Source organism: Hippocampus comes, unplaced genomic scaffold (assembly GCF_001891065.2).
Source record: "Hippocampus comes isolate QL1 unplaced genomic scaffold, H_comes_QL1_v1.1 scaffold279, whole genome shotgun sequence".
Lineage (NCBI taxonomy): Eukaryota > Metazoa > Chordata > Actinopteri > Syngnathiformes > Syngnathidae > Hippocampus > Hippocampus comes.
This window is the reverse complement of record NW_017805456.1, coordinates 549920-565534: the sequence shown is the minus strand read 5'-3', so window position 1 is coordinate 565534 and position 15615 is coordinate 549920. Positions and strand designations below refer to the sequence as shown.

At 53.7% G+C, this 15615-nt stretch overlaps 2 protein-coding genes across 5 annotated transcripts in view; both read right to left on the bottom strand.

The window, feature by feature from the left end:
* Positions 1 to 2131: 2131 nt before the first annotated feature.
* On the bottom strand, positions 2132 to 6211 carry LOC109518610 (calponin homology domain-containing protein DDB_G0272472-like). Of its 3 annotated transcripts, none has more exons than XM_019874610.1 (4): positions 4964 to 6211; positions 3870 to 4254; positions 2870 to 3253; positions 2132 to 2594 (listed from the first exon to the last, which is right to left on the bottom strand). In XM_019874610.1, the coding sequence occupies exons 2-4, from the start codon at positions 4251 to 4253 to the stop codon at positions 2361 to 2363; spliced, it is 1002 nt and encodes a 333-aa protein (XP_019730169.1). In that variant the 5' UTR covers position 4254; positions 4964 to 6211; the 3' UTR covers positions 2132 to 2360. The 3 variants fall into 3 exon arrangements, with proteins under 3 accessions (XP_019730169.1, XP_019730171.1, XP_019730170.1); XM_019874612.1 differs by having other exon boundaries at positions 2870 to 3247; XM_019874611.1 differs by having other exon boundaries at positions 4968 to 6211.
* Positions 6212 to 6250: 39 nt separating this feature from the next.
* The window catches only part of aatkb (apoptosis-associated tyrosine kinase b), a 14585-nt gene continuing 5220 nt past the window's right edge, over positions 6251 to 15615 (bottom strand). Inside the window, exons 2-14 of one of the 2 annotated variants that reach the window (XM_019874513.1) lie at positions 15394 to 15521; positions 13997 to 14168; positions 12829 to 12908; positions 12394 to 12512; positions 12218 to 12305; positions 11991 to 12127; positions 11256 to 11340; positions 11066 to 11187; positions 10840 to 10989; positions 7520 to 10763; positions 7294 to 7417; positions 7028 to 7225; positions 6251 to 6851 (exon numbers count right to left, since the gene is read on the bottom strand). In XM_019874513.1, the coding sequence (XP_019730072.1) occupies positions 6823 to 6851; positions 7028 to 7225; positions 7294 to 7417; positions 7520 to 10763; positions 10840 to 10989; positions 11066 to 11187; positions 11256 to 11340; positions 11991 to 12127; positions 12218 to 12305; positions 12394 to 12512; positions 12829 to 12908; positions 13997 to 14168; positions 15394 to 15521 (4676 nt within the window). In that variant the 3' untranslated portion in view covers positions 6251 to 6822. The remainder of the gene's footprint in view (positions 6852 to 7027; positions 7226 to 7293; positions 7418 to 7519; positions 10764 to 10839; positions 10990 to 11065; positions 11188 to 11255; positions 11341 to 11990; positions 12128 to 12217; positions 12306 to 12393; positions 12513 to 12828; positions 12909 to 13996; positions 14169 to 15393; positions 15522 to 15615) is intronic. The other variant, XM_019874514.1, reaches the window with a different exon arrangement.

Below are 15615 nucleotides of genomic sequence, written 5' to 3'. Positions count from 1 at the left end.
GTTCACCAGTCCGCACTCCATGTCGTATACCATTGAGCTATCATGTGACACTGACAACGCTGTTTTCATATGTTTATTTAAAAGAAGAAGTGAATTTGAAGAGCGAAATTACGAAATGTTTTGCCTACTGGCAACAACTGGAGTCGAACTTTGTTCACCAGTGAGGTCTACTTGTCGTATACCATTGGACTATCGTGTGACGGTGGCAAGACCGGCTTCTGCATGTATATTTAAAAGAGGAGGTAAATGTGTGAAATCGAAACTATAGTTGGGTTCGAACCCTAGTTCACTGTTCGGAACTCCCTGTATTATACCACTGGACTATAGTTCGACAGTGGCATCTGTCCCCAGTAGGTGTCTGTATTGTGATCAGATTGTACCGTTCAACTTGGATAGCCTGGATAGCTCTATAAATATAACCACCCGAAATGTGACATCGTTGATCTGGCGTGGTCAAATGGATAAAGACATGACGTTCGAATCTTGCTAAATTTACAAATCATTCCCATGGTGGGGGTCGAACTCGCTTCGCCTGATTACTACACAATGTCTTTTACCATTAGGCTATTCTGACGGGAAAATTTCAGAAAAAATTAGTTATTGGTACTAAAACGGTTAACGTCGCCCCCTAGAAAGCTGTCAGCGGCACTCAAACCTAACCCATCAGCCCTCAACACGCCAGTTTCTCCTCCCGCTCCCTTCATCACGCCATCCTGAGGTCAGGAGAGGGAGTTTGCAATGCCAACTTGATTTGAAATTGAAGACGAGTATCACAAAGAGACTGTGTGGTTTGTTACTTTGCTTTACTTTATTGGCGACTGTGAATCCAGGGTGAATAAAAAAAAAAACAAACACGTTTCTTGTCTGTTTCAGTCACAAATAAAACATCCATACACACACTTCCATTTTTTTTTTCTTATATACTTTTCTGAAGGCCAGTGTTTGGAAGAACAAAATCTTTATGAAATTCCATGAACCATCTGAACGAGAAAGCTGCCCCCTGGGACAGCCGGAGCTGGAATTGAACCCTGCGCCACTGCAATGGGAATCTGTCGCGCTCAGCAGTCTGGCACAGCTCCCCACCCACCCCAAGTGCCCCCCTCATTGTTCCTATTATTATGAAAACCTGATGTGCTTGGGGGGGGGAGACACAATCCAGAACAAGCTTGCAGGCGTGATTGCTTCCAAAGTGATTTAATTGGCATGAAGTGACAGAGAGTCGCAATTGCTGCATCCAAAGACGCTCAAGTGCTCACGAGGAGTAAAAAGTGCCGATGACCCGAAAGACGTCGGACGTGCCCTGGTAGGGCGTGATGACCGGTCGCAGGCCTTTCATGCTCTTGTAGTGTCCGAAGTGTTTGATCCTGTAGGACGCCGCGGCGGCGTTTGTCGGGATGTGCCACTCCACCGTGGCGTTGCTCTGCCGATCGGAGCCTTTCAGCCAGCTGAACCTGCATGGGGGTGCAAGCAAAAGGACATCGTGGAAAGGACGACAAGCGACAAACATTTGCTCGTGTGCTCACTCACCGAATATAAGTCCGCGCGGTCGGTCGCAATCTTGCTGCAGCTGTGCACCGCGCTTCATCAATTCCGTCGCGCACACCTGACTCCAATTCATTTGCTAGCGTGACGTCAGGTTGGCCAATCAACTTTCTTCTTCGGCTGCCTGTTCAACGGCGTTTTGCGCACGAGCGCCACTCGTTGACCCGCCGGGGTGACTGCTTTGGCTCACCCCGGAAATTGCTTGACTTTCGGCCCCAAAAGGGATTAACATGGCGTCAAATACGACTTTTTTCTCACCTTCGACAGCCTCCGCTCGTCCTCGTCCACAAGATCATGGAAAACAACAAATTTTCTCGTGATGGGTCCATGAGGCGTGTTGACACATTGGATACACGTTGTCATCAAATCAGTCCGTTCAATCTGTCAAGCGGGTTGCCTGCAGGGATTTTGAAAGTCCAGCAGGTGTCACCGACACGGGATCCACACAGTGCGTCATTATCTTGGAAATCATGCAGGACAGCGGTCCTCCAGGACCGGAGTTTTGACACCTGTGTAAAAAGTGTCGCCCGATTGCCATATCATATTTCATCTGAACTGTGATGCTGTAGGGCGGTTACCGTTTGGACCTCTGACCTTGTCAAGAACATCCGTTTCGGCAGTTTACCCCTAAAAAAGCTTTCTTCATTTCATGACTTGAAAATGATTTTACATCAAAAAAAAAAAAAAAAAATCAAGAATTAATTGAGTTTATTTGTGACCTCCCCCCCTCCCCCATGAAGTCGGAGCGTCGTGCCAAACACTTCAGACTTTCGATAAAAGAGCAAAATGTGTCCTCTGTTTATTTCACCAACCCTCTTTCATTCCTTTTCTTTCTTTTCTTTCCTCTGGCGCTCCTTGCTTGCTTGCTTCTCTCGCTTGTCTCGCTCCTTCTTTTCCTTCTTGGCTCGCTTTTCCCGCTCCTTGCTTTCCTTCTTCTCTTTGGCCCGACGCTCCTTCTCTTCTCTCCTTTCTTTCTCCCCAACTTGACCTTGTTCCGCCTGGTCCATCATCTCATTTTGGTCGGCCGTGTCGTCGGCGCTCTTTAGAGACCTCTGCCAAAACAAGACGGCGCACCTGCATTTTTCAGTTCAATGTGTTCTTCGCAGAGGATAAAGAATAGATGTGTTGTCTTATGAGGTGTTGCTCAACTGCTTGTGCCCAAATGTGTGTCGCTCCTGAAATCGTGGCTATCGATGCTAATGGTCAGCCACGTCACTGGTATTTCGCATTGTTTGTTAGCATGAAGCTAAGTCGACTTTTCGAAAGCAAAGCTATGTTTTTGCTGCAAAAATGTGACACTTGAGTCGAGCGCAGGTGAGGACCTGACCATGAAGCGGGCGTTCTGTCCCACGAAGCCCTTGACGAGACTCTTGACGTTGTCGACGCGTTGGAGGAGCCGCTGCTGCCGGCGGAGGGCCTCCATCCTGGCCTGGGCGCCCGCCTCGCGCTCGGCCTCCAGACGCTGGCGCAGTTCGTCGGCGCAGGCCCTCCAGCACGCGCTCTCCTGCCGCTCCTGCCGCAGCTGGCGGCCGACGGAGACCAGCAGCTGCTGCAGCTGCTGTTTCTGCTCCTCCTTCTCCTCCAGCCTGGACTTGAGCAGCAGCAGGACGTCTTTGACGTTGCCCATCAGCGCCGTCTTCTCCTCCAAGCTGGCCAGCACGCCGGCGTTGAGCTCCTTCTGCTGGCTCAGCTGCAGCTCCTTCTCCTGCACCTTCCCGAAGGAAAGCCGCACAGTCGGGTCAGTTCTGCTCACATGTGATCATTGTGCAACGTTCACTTTTTCAAATTGTCCAACCGGTTTCTATGTGGTTTTGTACCTTCACTCACGCATTGCAAGTTATTTGAATACGCAAGAAGTAGAATTCTGAAACGTGGGAGGCGTGAAACCGTCTGCATGCGTTTCCACCAGGGGAAGAAAACCGCCCCCATGTTTTGCTATTTTAGGTTTACCAAACTCCGGATTTAATGTGACAGCGAATAAGTGTCTCGTCCACTCCGAAAGCCAATTTGTGAGGAAGCTGTCAAAGTTCGTTCAGACGTAAGAGTCTGGTCCGCGTGTTTCCAAAGTTGTCAGATGTACAGTTGACAAGTGCATGCTCACGTGCCTACAAGGCGGCCATGTTGGCAGGGGCGAGTTTCCCACCAAAGGCCAAGCATGGAAATATGAGGCAGCCGTGTTGCCACCGGACGGTAAAAAGCACGGATGTTAGCTTAGCATCGGAAAGTTGTCTCCTATTCATGTTTTTGTACTCAGGTCGCAAAAGTGGGACCAGTCATGGGATGAACAGAAGAGCACGCACTAAACCGTGCCGGGTCTTTTTCAGCACCTTCTGCTCCATCACGGCCTTGACGCCGCGCAGTTCTCGGTCGCAGTCGTCCACGGTGCGGTCCAGATGCCACTCCATGTTGTCCCAGTGCTCCTCCACGTGCAGCCGTACGCTCTCCCTCATTGCCTGGAGGTCCTGAGAAATTTCGTCTTCGCGCCGCGCCCACCGCCGGCTCCAATCGTCTTCGACGGCCTTCAGCGCCGCCTTGGCGGCCGCGTCCCGGACCCGCCGGAACTCGGCAAACTGCTCCATCCAGAAGGAACGCACCCGATCCAGATCGAGGCGGTGGGCCGCGAGCGTCTCCCGGAGCATCTGCCGGACTTGCCGCCCGGTCCAGCTCGTCTCGTCATCCTCAAATTCGGGCGGCTCGCAGCTGGACTCCATTCTGGGGTAGTCACGCGAGCACGTCAAGAATGCGCTTGTCGTATTTACGCGGTAGTCATGCACCAAATGACTGATTGGACGTTCCCTTGCGGAGTCACATGCGCGCTCTACGCACACAGCACACTGACATACATGTTGTGTTCATGCACTATAGATGATAAAGTACAATGAAGTTGTACTTGACTTGACATGAGGGATCCGCTCGACGACCATGTATAGTAAGCCGTTTTTTTTGCCCAAAGAAAATGACCATGTAAAGTAAGGCGTTTTTTTTAGCCCCCCCCCCCAAAAAAAACCGACCATGTATCGTAAGGAGTTTTTTTGCCCCCAAAAAACAACCCTAACCTTAATTTTAAACCTTACTTTCAAACCCTACTTTGAAGCCCGAGTTTGAAAGCCTAACCCTTGTTTTAAACCCTACTTTGAGAACCCCAAGCCTTGTTCATACCTTAAGTTTGCACGTTCTCCCCCTGCCTGCCTGCGTGGCTTTTCTCCGGGTACTCCGGTTTCCTCCCACATTCCAAACATATTCTTGGCAGGTTAACGTAACACTCGAAATTGCCCTTAGGTGTGAAATATGGGTTTTTTTTTGTTTGTTTTTTTCAGTGGAAACCTTTTCCCTTTCCAACAGGTTTTCATTCCAGCCCCACGACATGCATCAGTTACACCAAGTGTTCTCGATTGACCTCATAGGAAACCGCTGCACTTACTTACGTGTCGGGGGGGTGGGGGGGGGGAACCGACGGCGGAAGGGAACGACACCAGGTAGACGGCAAAGACCGCCAAGAGTCAAGTGCGAGATTGCGGCTGCAAACTCATTTCGCCCAAAAAGAGAAAAATGTCACAAAGCATCAAAGACACAAAAGCCGATGGGGGGGCGTGGCCAAAATGCTCTTTATTGCGGGCACGTGAGCTATTCAAGGACGTTCCATACCAACCTTCGGTCCTGGTCCATCCCGAGTGAACACTGAGCACTGAAAATGTGCAAAAGGGTGTTCACTTGTATTCATTGTTGCACCACAAACATGATTAGCGTCTTAGCTAGTCTGCTCGCTGAGCCGCAGTACAACAACTGAACTGTGACTTTTTCGCTGTGTAAAAGAGACTTTAATTAGTTTGGTGGGGGGGGGGGTTGATGAAAAAGGTACACAGGCAAGTGTTTGGGAGCCATTTGCGCAAGATAAACAACACAAAGGGGAGCGCGATCAGCTTCCTTCTTGGCGACCCGCAAGCATCTTGCGGGTCCAGTCCGGCCAAAAAATGTTTGGTTGACTCCCCGGGAAGACGCGCGCGCACCTCGACAATGTCGCCTTCATCTCCACGGCAACGGCACGGTCTATGGCGGCACCGTTCCGAGAATTGCGTCCTGAAAAGCAAATGACGAAGGTTTTCCCAATTCCTGTTGCCTAGGCGACGCGTGGTGAGCCAGCCGCTAACAAACGACAGAAGGGCTTGGCAACGTTTAATTTGGAAGGAAAAGTTACAGCTGAACCTACAGACATTTATTTTTTTCTTCCGATTATAATTTATTTAGCATTCTTTAATCAATGATCTAATAAAATACTGCAAAATTTGTGTCTGCGAATATATTTATTTTACACTTTTTGTTGAATAATTACAATCAATACATTAACCGATGACCGAATTAGAGTCGCGAAAAATAAATACATGTCAAATATGCAAAGGTTCATTTTAAAAATCCAACATTTTTTTCCCCCCCTCCATGTTTTGATCTTAAAACAAAGGAACCACCTTACTGATCAAAAAAAAACGCTCACTATTTTTTGTTATTTACAACGAATCAATTGATCAACTTTGTGATCAGATGACGGAATACAAAAGAATGAACGGCGTGTTTGAAACAAAAAAAAAAGCGGTTGGGGAACGATGGCTAATTCAATCCAAGAAAGATTTACAAATCGCCGTCTGGCTATTGCTCGATATTGATTTTTTTTTTTTTTTTTTTTTTTTTTTTTTTTTTTTTGCCAAGTCGGCACTGCAAACCGCAATCTGTTCTCAGCTGCATGCCTCTCCTGCCAAAATCAAAGTGAAACCGATGCACGCGAATGATCGGTGGGCCCCAATTACAGGAGGGAGGAGGCCCGCGGGCCACACTTTGCCCACCCTACCCCTAAGTTGGACTACAGTACTCGTATTATTATTGTGATCATCATCAGTATTATCGGCGGCTCGTTTGCGTTATTGCGCAGCTGTCCAACTCGGGGCGGGGGGGGCGGTTCCTTGTCAGCTTCGGTGGATGTTACGACTTGATTCGTTCAGAAGAACACCGCCTCTCACGCTGAAAAAAACAAAACAAAACTTCAAGACAACCCAAAGAAGTCAATCATCAATAAATGTCCAATTTTCAAGCCGTGACCTTGAAGCCGTTTCAAACTTTTGTCGCCTTTTTCCCAACATGCACGTCTTACATTTGTCTCTGAAAGGTCACCTTGTACTTTTAAAGTTTAAAAAGCTCCACCAAAGTCTCAACGCGATGCTCGGAGAGTTGCGGTCTTTCCTCGAGTTGCCCGATAAAATATTCCCCCACCGGTTGGTGAATGCTCGGCAGTCACTCTCTGTCGCCGTCCTCGCTGCTCCCTGCCGAGCAAACACAGTCAGACATTTGTTTGTTTAGGTCAGGGGTGCCCCAAGTTCGCTACTCGAGAGCCCCCGACCCATACCCAGACGGTTTTCGATGTCTCCCCCCCCCCATCGCACCTGATTCAAACCGATCAGGCCGGAGCAGGGAGACGCGAAGCTCTACCCTTCCTCACCTCCCGCCGAGTCCATATCCGAGTCGGAGATGTGCGTGATGGAGAAGCGGGACACGACGGAGGGCGACACGGTGAAGCGGGAGAACCGGGCGGTCGACTTGGTCCCCTCGGGAGCGCCGAGGGGCGGCGGGTCGGAGGCGGCCGAGGACGTCGGCAGCGGCAACAGGGGGAAGTCGTCCTCCCACTCGAAGCCTGCGCCTGAAAGAAGAAATGCTGAGGAACGTCCTCCGGGAAAAGTCCCCACTTGGGAAGGTCACCGCGCTCACTCTCTTCGGAGATATTCCCGTCAGAGGAGTCGTCAGACGCGCTGACCCTCTCGGGGGATTTGCCGGCTGAGCTCTCGACGGCCAAAGGGAACCCGTGTGCAGTCAGCTCCTTGGTGGGACTCTCCTGGAACAACAAGGTGTCACGTTACGGAACGCCAGGTGACAAACGCAAGTCATCATTAAGTCTCGAATGAGCGCCTTCCATCTGCTGCTAATTCCTGCTCACCTGATCAAAGAGATAGATCGTAACATCATCGAAGAAGGACACGTTCCTCTTCTTGCGTTCCAGCTCCTCGTGGAGCGACAGGACGGCGGGCGTCTTGAGGAGGCCTCGCAGCGTGTGGGCGTGGCTGTCGTCGCTCACCACGATGGGCACCGGGTGGCACTCATCCTCGCTCTCCTCCTCCTCCTCCTCCTCCCGGACGCCGAAGGTGCGCGGCTCCTCATCCGACACGTCGCTGTCGTCCGAGTCGCCGTCCGCCGCGTCCGCCTCGCCGCCGTCCGGAGGAGAACCGCCGCTTTCTGCCGGAGCCGGCTGAGGCGGCGGCGAAGACAAAGACGACCTTCTGGAATTGGCGGCGTGCTGCAAGGCCACCTCGTCTTTGGGTAAGATGTGCGGCACCTCCGGCCCGAAAGCTTTGTCCTGAACTGGCCCCTTTTTTCCTTGCTCCCGCGCTAACTTCTGTTTCCCATTCAGGGCATCGAGAGCCTCCTCCATGGCCCCGACGACCTCTGCCGCCCAGTCTTCAAGGGACGAGTTCTCCTCCTGGGAGGGCCATTCATCCAGGCCCCCTTCTGCCGTTGAACCATCCAACGATTCATCATGGGGACAGTCTTCGGTTCGGTACGTTGCGCTTGGTTCTGGCGAACAATCCTCCCCTCGTGTGCTTCCCGGAGCCCTCACAGTGTCTGTCGGTGGTTCTTCATCATCGCAACTATCTTCCGTTTGCTGCCCTTCCTCCTGCTCATTCCTCACCTGCCGCTCATTCTCGTAGTCGGAGAAGTAGGCCGAGTCCCGGTACGGCGTCTCTTGGCTCAGCGGTGAGAAGGTGTGCTCGCACGACTTCAGCGGCGGCTCTTCGCAAGATGCTTCGTCCTTCGGGGCAGCGACGACGCCGCCGCCGTCCTCCGTCGGGCTCGCGCGGACCGCTGGCTGAGGCACATCTTGGTCTTTGGCTTCGTGAGGTTCTTTTGGGACAAACTCGGGACTTTCATAATTTTCCGTGTCATAGCCGCTGTCCATGGCTTTGGGGGAGCAGGAAGGGCGCGAGGTGGTGGCGGAGCCCTCACGAGACCCGGCAACGGGTAGCAGATCCATGGACTCGATGGAATCTGGCGTTCCTCCCTGCTTCTGAAGCGACTTGAAGGCGGGGGAAGCGCTCAGCTCAGCCGACTCCTCGGCAAAGATCCCTGAAGTGATATCAGTGATGTCATCCGTGAAGTCATCGCCTTTGTTGTCGCTGCAGTCCAGGATGTCCGTGAGGCTGACGCTGGAACCGCCCCGGTCCAAACCGCTGTCTCCCGCTTGACTGGTCTCTGACTGCGGATCCGTCAGGACCGCCGTCACGTGCTCGTTATCCGCAGGCGGCGGAAGACTTCGGGTCGTCTCTTCCGTGGCGGGCTTGGTCACGAGAGGATGTTCCGCGATGACGTCTCGCTTCGTCGCTGCTTCCGCTCTCAGATCCGCACGTGGATCCTTGCCGCCGTCGGGCTCGATCGGGGCAGGTTTGGACACAACCGGGCCTCCTGGTGCCGGCGAGAGGTTCATCAGCTCGTCCCTGCTCGGGATGTCCATGACTTTGTTGTCGCGGCCGTAGTGGTTACTCACCAGCGAGCCCGTGAGCGGGTCAACAAAGTGCGGGTAGCAGCACTCCCTCGGCACCACGTGGGTGTCACTCTGGTGGCACGAGCAGGCCAGAGCGTCGCAGCGGTCCGGCGACACAACGGGGGGTCGTCGACTCCGCCAGCTGCCGTTGTCTTTAGCCCGGCGCGGTTCCGGGTAGGCGACGCCCTTTGGCAGGCTGTGGTATTGCAGGCCGAGCTCCTCCGGCCAAGAGTCTTCGATGTCCGTGCTCGGCATGGTGTAGTGAAAGTCCACGTACGGATCCTGTCCGCGACTCTGACTCGCTCGTCTCTGGTGGCCGACGCTTCTGTGGCGATGTTTGGAAGGCCAAGTGTTGCACGTGTGCTTCTCGATGAAGATGTCCTCCTCTTCATCCTCCGCCGAATCGCTCTCCTTGCGCCCCACGAAGAGGGCCCGCTCGGTCTCCATGTTAATGCTGACCGAGCCGTGCCTGCTGCTGTGACTCGGCATGGTTTTCCTCAGGGAGCCCATCATGTCGTAGTAGCCCCCGGTCACGGTCTTGCCGATGATGGAGGAGTGGCTTGGGTCCGGGTCCAGGTATGAGCCTCTGTAGACCTGTTCGGACGGACGATGGAGGGACTTGGGTACTCCCGCCGGGTTCTCCAGCTCGCCCAATGCCTGACGAAGGCTCCTTGACCCCCAACTTTCTGGAAGATGCTCCGTGGCGAGCCCTCCTCCCATCAGATAGTGGTCCAAGTCCACAGGCGGGGAGTTCTCGTAATAGTAACCTCCATCTCGGTCTTTGTAGGACACATAGTGACTTGTCTCCCAGGGGCGTAGGGGGCTGTTGTCACAGACCTGTCCTAAGAGGGGCTCCATTGTTAGGGAGACGGCAGGACTCGAGTCATTGGAGTCGTAAACGTCGACGTTGTGGATATCGGCTGACCAGTAGGCGTCGCAGTTCTTAGCTTGTGACGGACAGACCATGCAGTCCCCCGAGTCGGCGCTCCCGGTAAGGAAGCTTCCGCTGCTCTGGTAGTCTGGGCTGTAGGAGCACATGGTGTAGTCGGGCTCGATGTTACGGTCTACCGGTTCTTCGATGCGGACATAGAATTCGCTGTTGACCGATGGGCTGTGGGCACCGAAGACGGGAAGGACGCCTGGAGCATGCGTGTGTTTTGGCTGGTAGTAAGGTGGAGAAAGGATGCGGTTCAGACTCTCCAAGGGGCAGCCTCCCACAATGCCCGCCGGAGGATAAACGGCTTCGGGACGGTTGATGTGACCGAGGGCACTTGAGGAGTCCGGGCCTCTGTAGGACTCTTCCGCCCTGGCCTGCTCCCACCTGTACTCAAAGTTCAGGCCGTGGCTGGTCTCGGTGATGGTCAAAACGTCATCCCCGGACTCCGAGTGGTAGCCGTCGGCGGGTGAGAACCGCTGGAGCAGAGGGAAAGACGACAAAGTGGACGAAGGCCGCTCATGAGTCGTCGGTGCGGGACCGCGATGGATCCCGTGTCCGGCGCTGGGGCGCATGGAGTTCCAGCGCCTCTCAAAGTCCTCCTCGGCCTCACTGGCACCCTTAGCGCACAGGTAGCTCAACAGCAAGTGAACTTCTTCGGCGTTGGGCCTCTGATCAGGCGGGAGCCAGCAGAACTGCATCACCTCGTACCTGAAAGTCACCCGGCGATCGTTACCAGTCGGGCAGAGATAACCGCGGCGCATGCTTTTGAGCGTTTGTGTCGAACCAGCGTTCAGCCAGAGGAACTTGGAGTACGGGCTTGGCCAGTCGCAGCTGCTGCTCCCTCACAGCGTAGGACAAAACTTGCCGGTCGGAGTAAAGGCTGTAGGGTTGCTTTCCCAGCTCCAGCAACTCCCAGATGGTCACACCCAGAGACCTGACAGTCCAGAGGTGGGACGACGTCACGTAAACGCAACTCATGGTGAAGCCGAGGTGTTTTCCGAGTTACTCACCAGATGTTACTCGGCCGCGTCTGCTTGGCCACCAGCAGGTTTCCGTGCACGTCGTCCACCAGCTCAGGAGCGATCCAGCGAAGCGGCACGTACGTCTGGTCGGGGGTGACCATGTAGTCGTCCTGACGGGAATGCAGAGTGAATTTGAAATCTCTCCCGATGACCGCTTTGGATTGTCCGATGATCCTACCTTGTACTTGGTGTGGGACAGGCCGTAGTCGCCCACTTTCACGGTGAGGTCAGCGGTCAGCAGGCAGTTCCTCAAAGCCAGGTCGCTGTAAATCCCGATGGCGGCGTACTTAGAGACGTCATACGTGTCGGCAAAGGATGCATTTGTGGCAGGCCTTATTGTCCTTTTCAAGCTCATATTGGCATTCTATTCGATTAATATTCACCCAAAATCTTAAATGCAATTAACTTATCAATCTCACTTCTTAAGCAGAGTCGATTTTCATTTGTTCTAACGGACCTTTTCCCATCCTGGTCTTTTCAGGTCCAGAACACTACCAATAATGGCAAACAATTTTTCTCAAGGGTGTTCGCGGCTCAAAAGTGCCACCCATATTATAGAAATACAATCCACTCAGCACACTCAGAAAAACAGCGATGACCCTAAACTCGGGTGCGTCCCCAAGCTACCGAATTACTACACAAACAAGACTGAGTCATGAATTCCGTCCCACCCTGAAGATATTGACGTGATGACATTCTTGAGTGGACCTGCAGAGGGCGCAGCTGCTGCTGCTGCTGCTGGCACGAGGGTCCACCGCCTGCAACAAAATCACTGATGCTGGAGTCTTTGAGTAACACTCAGTCAGCACCAGGATGTTGTTACAGGAAGCGGCCATTTGCAAGACAAGAATAACTACATGTTGCGTGGCCAGAAGGCTGGATGGACGGCTGGTTAGTTGGATGCTTGCGGTACCTGTGAGTGAAGTTATGCGCGTGGAGGTGCTTGAGTCCTGAAGCGATGTCGCAAGCCATCCTCTGGAGGATGAGCGGCTCGGGGGCGCCCACGCCGTCCGTGCACTTGCTGCTCCTCAGGTACGCTTTCACGTCGCCCTGGTAATGCAACACACCGCCATGTCGTACCACCTATGGCCACTAGGGGGGGGGCACTGTGGTCATCAGAAGAACAACGCCGCCACTCACCAGCGGACAAAACTCCATGACCAGCAGGAAGGGCGCGACGTCGGTGCACTGGGCCAGACACTGCAGAAGAGCCGAATGCTGCAGCACCCTGCGGACCAGGAAGAGACGCGCCGCGCCGCAAGTGACGTCACTCGGCGGCAACCGTCGAGTGTGTCAAAAGACGAGCGGAGGTATACCGGTAGGGTTGCGCTTCCTCCAGGAAGCGCATTTGTTCCTTGATGCTGGCGCTGGCCTTCAGCTCCTTGACCACCACCTGATTGGTCCTCAGGTTTTCATTCACCTCCCCCAGAAGAACCTGCCACATGGACACATGGACACAGATGCAGCAGGAGGACACACAGGTTGACACAAGGTCGTTTGGAATGGGTGGGAGTACATACCCAGTCATGAAGATAACGTAGATGTTGATGAATGTGGAAAACGTGGATGGAAAGAAGAAGATGTTATCTGCTTGTAAACATTAGAGAGACGTCATGACTAGAATTGCAAAGAGGTTCCATGGGGGGGGGGGGGCGGTTCCAAGATTTTATTTATTTTTTCTTCAACATACTGGCACTTTGCAACCGTAGTCACGACGACCGGAACGTGAGCACCATGACGGGTGGCCTTACCTTCCCGAACCAGCCGCTGCCGATCTCTTTCAGGTAGAGCAGACTCTGGCGGCTCAGGTTGGACCATTTCAGGTGGTGCGCTGCGAGGGGAGAGAGCAGTCCGGGTGAGAGTCAATCAAATGGCACACAGACAACATCAGGTTTTAAAAGTATCCACTGAAGAACATCTCAGAACTCCCAAGGTCAGCTCCCCCCTGCCAGTGGCGCCGGTCTGTCTGACTCCGTAATGCATCGCAGTCGGCGTCCTTGACCAGAAACTTGCTCCGGCTCACCCAGTCGTTCCCGTCCATCCGTCTTTCACTGTGGGTGGTGCCGCAGACAAACGGACCTTTGTGGCCTAACCCTCCCACCCCCCACAAAAAGAAGAGCACACAGGCCAGCCACTGTTCATACTGGACATGGCGTCACCCTCCCCACGCTGCTCATTCCTGACAGCCACCCGAATCCCTGTTTGGAATTGGCAACTTTTGGCCCCCACTGCCTGGCACCAGTTAGTGTGTGCGTGCGTGCGAATGGTTGCGAGTGTGTTTTTTGAGGGTTGCCATCTTGTTGTTGTTGTTGTTGTTGTTGTTGTTGTGTTGGGTGCGCTGCTCCTAATCAATACTGGCGTCGGTGCTCTAAGCCGCCTGCCGCCTCCAACCAGCCTGCGAGCCAGGAAGTCATAAACGGGATGCACGGATCCTCGCGTCCAAATGGATCCACCGTTGCTATTAGGATCGGCCGGCCATTATCCCGTGTGAGTGTTTGTTTGTTTTTTTTTTTTTTGTGCGTCTGCCTGAGCTGAGGTGCCTCAGAAATTCCTTCCAGCCAAGTCGGGTACTAAGTTGTCCGTGTATGGAATGACCGGGACGTATGACGAAAACAACCTTGACACATGAGTAGAAGGACCGGGGTGTGCTCGTAGGAGTCGGGAACAAACGCGTGCAACGACAGAGGCAAAATTGTGCTTCCCGTGGAACTGCGGCATGTGCGTTCCATTTGCTTTCCTGCGAGAATGAGGCAGCAGCTGCGCGAAAGGCGCGACCGCCAAGATCAGACCGGCTCTCACGCCCCGAGGGTCTCCCGAGGAGACGCGCCCACTTGCAACTTCAGACGAGGAAGAAAACGTGCGTTCGTGTGTGTGTGTTAATGTGCACATTTGTCCATTTGCGCGCATGCAACATGTCACCTGCAAGTGCTGTGTACTCCAGCTCACCCGGTGGCGCCGCCCTTCTGGCGAGGGGCAGTGCCACCTCGCCGAGGGGCAGGACATACACATCCGGGCTGCCCTGTGAGACCGGCGAGGCCGGCGTGAAGGCATGCGTGTGGTCCGCCTCGCCATCAGGAAGGTTGCGAAACTCCTGAAACGACAACACACACGTCAAGTTTTACTGGTTCAAGTTTTTGGGGATCTCGCAGGCCGCCGCCGCGTGAGCGTCCAACGCCAAACCCGAGTCGGGAGGCCGCACAGGAAGTTGCAGGGAAAAACTCAGCCAGGTCCCACAAGACCTGAAGAATGTGACCTGACAACACCCCAAAAACACACGCACACACATTTGGATGCTTTTTTCAAAAAATTCTCCTCCTCATCATAAATTTATCTCCTTTTCCTCCTCCTCTTCTGCTTCTTCACTCTCTCAGCCCTTTCTCCTCCTCCTCCTCCCCTTTCTTGTTCTTCCTCTTGTGACCCTGACACGTTCACACGCTCCGCTCGCCCTTCGCACATGTGCTCGCTCTCTCTCTTCGTACTCTTAACACAAACGAGGGCATGCATGAGAATAGGATGTGCATGAGAGGAGGACAAATATATATATGTGTGTGTGTGTGTGTGTGTGTGTGTGTGTGTGTGTGTGTGTCCACACCCATGTGAGATTGTGCATATGGATTTATTCCATTTGCTTAGAAAGTATCACAAATAGTGTGACACAGACACACACACACACACATACACACACACACACGGCCAATAAACATAAGCAGACATACGTTAAGAGCATCAAAACCAAGTGAAGGAGGTTCCGACGTGTGACGAAGTGACTTACCTTCCTCGGATGACCACATTCACACTGTCACACACACACACACAAATGCAGAGTCGGTGGCGTCCAACGTCGGAGTCTGGAGAGGATGAAGCAGATGAAGCGGACAGCAGAGCATGTAAGGAAGGCTGCGATGGACGCAAGGGCGGAAGGAGGAGGAGCAAAGAGGTCGGGGGTCGCCTCGCTCCCCCGCCCCCTCCCCGGGGGAGAAGAAAAATGGGGGAGAGGCCGCGGGTTGGTGGGGGTCCACATAGTGTACTGGTGACATCACCGGCAGAACACACCCGCCAATGCACATCTGGTCAGCGCGCACACACACATTAACAGACAGAGACACACTAACACAACTTGGGGCGCACAAAAAGACACACACACACAGGACACAAACATACACACACAAGAACTTGCATGTACAGTAACACACATGAAACAAACGGGAAATCACGCGCACACACGGCGACGTACAAACGGACAGACTGACACCAGCAGAAACCGTAACTAGTTAGTGCTGGTTAGTGCCAGTTAGTGTGTGCGCGGTGGAGTTGACCTTGAATCGGGCGCTGCGGGTCTTCTTGCAGCACAGGCAGGTCAGCAGGACCAACAGTAGGCCGACCACGCCCGACACCCACGCCAGTGCCGCCGAGGCCCACGACGGCTCCGCCCACTCGCCGACACCTGCGGGATGAGACAGGAATCAGGACAACGCACGCACTCCCGACGCTCTCGTTCAGCCGCAGGTAACGCCAAGCTTCTAGTGTACGTGTGGGGG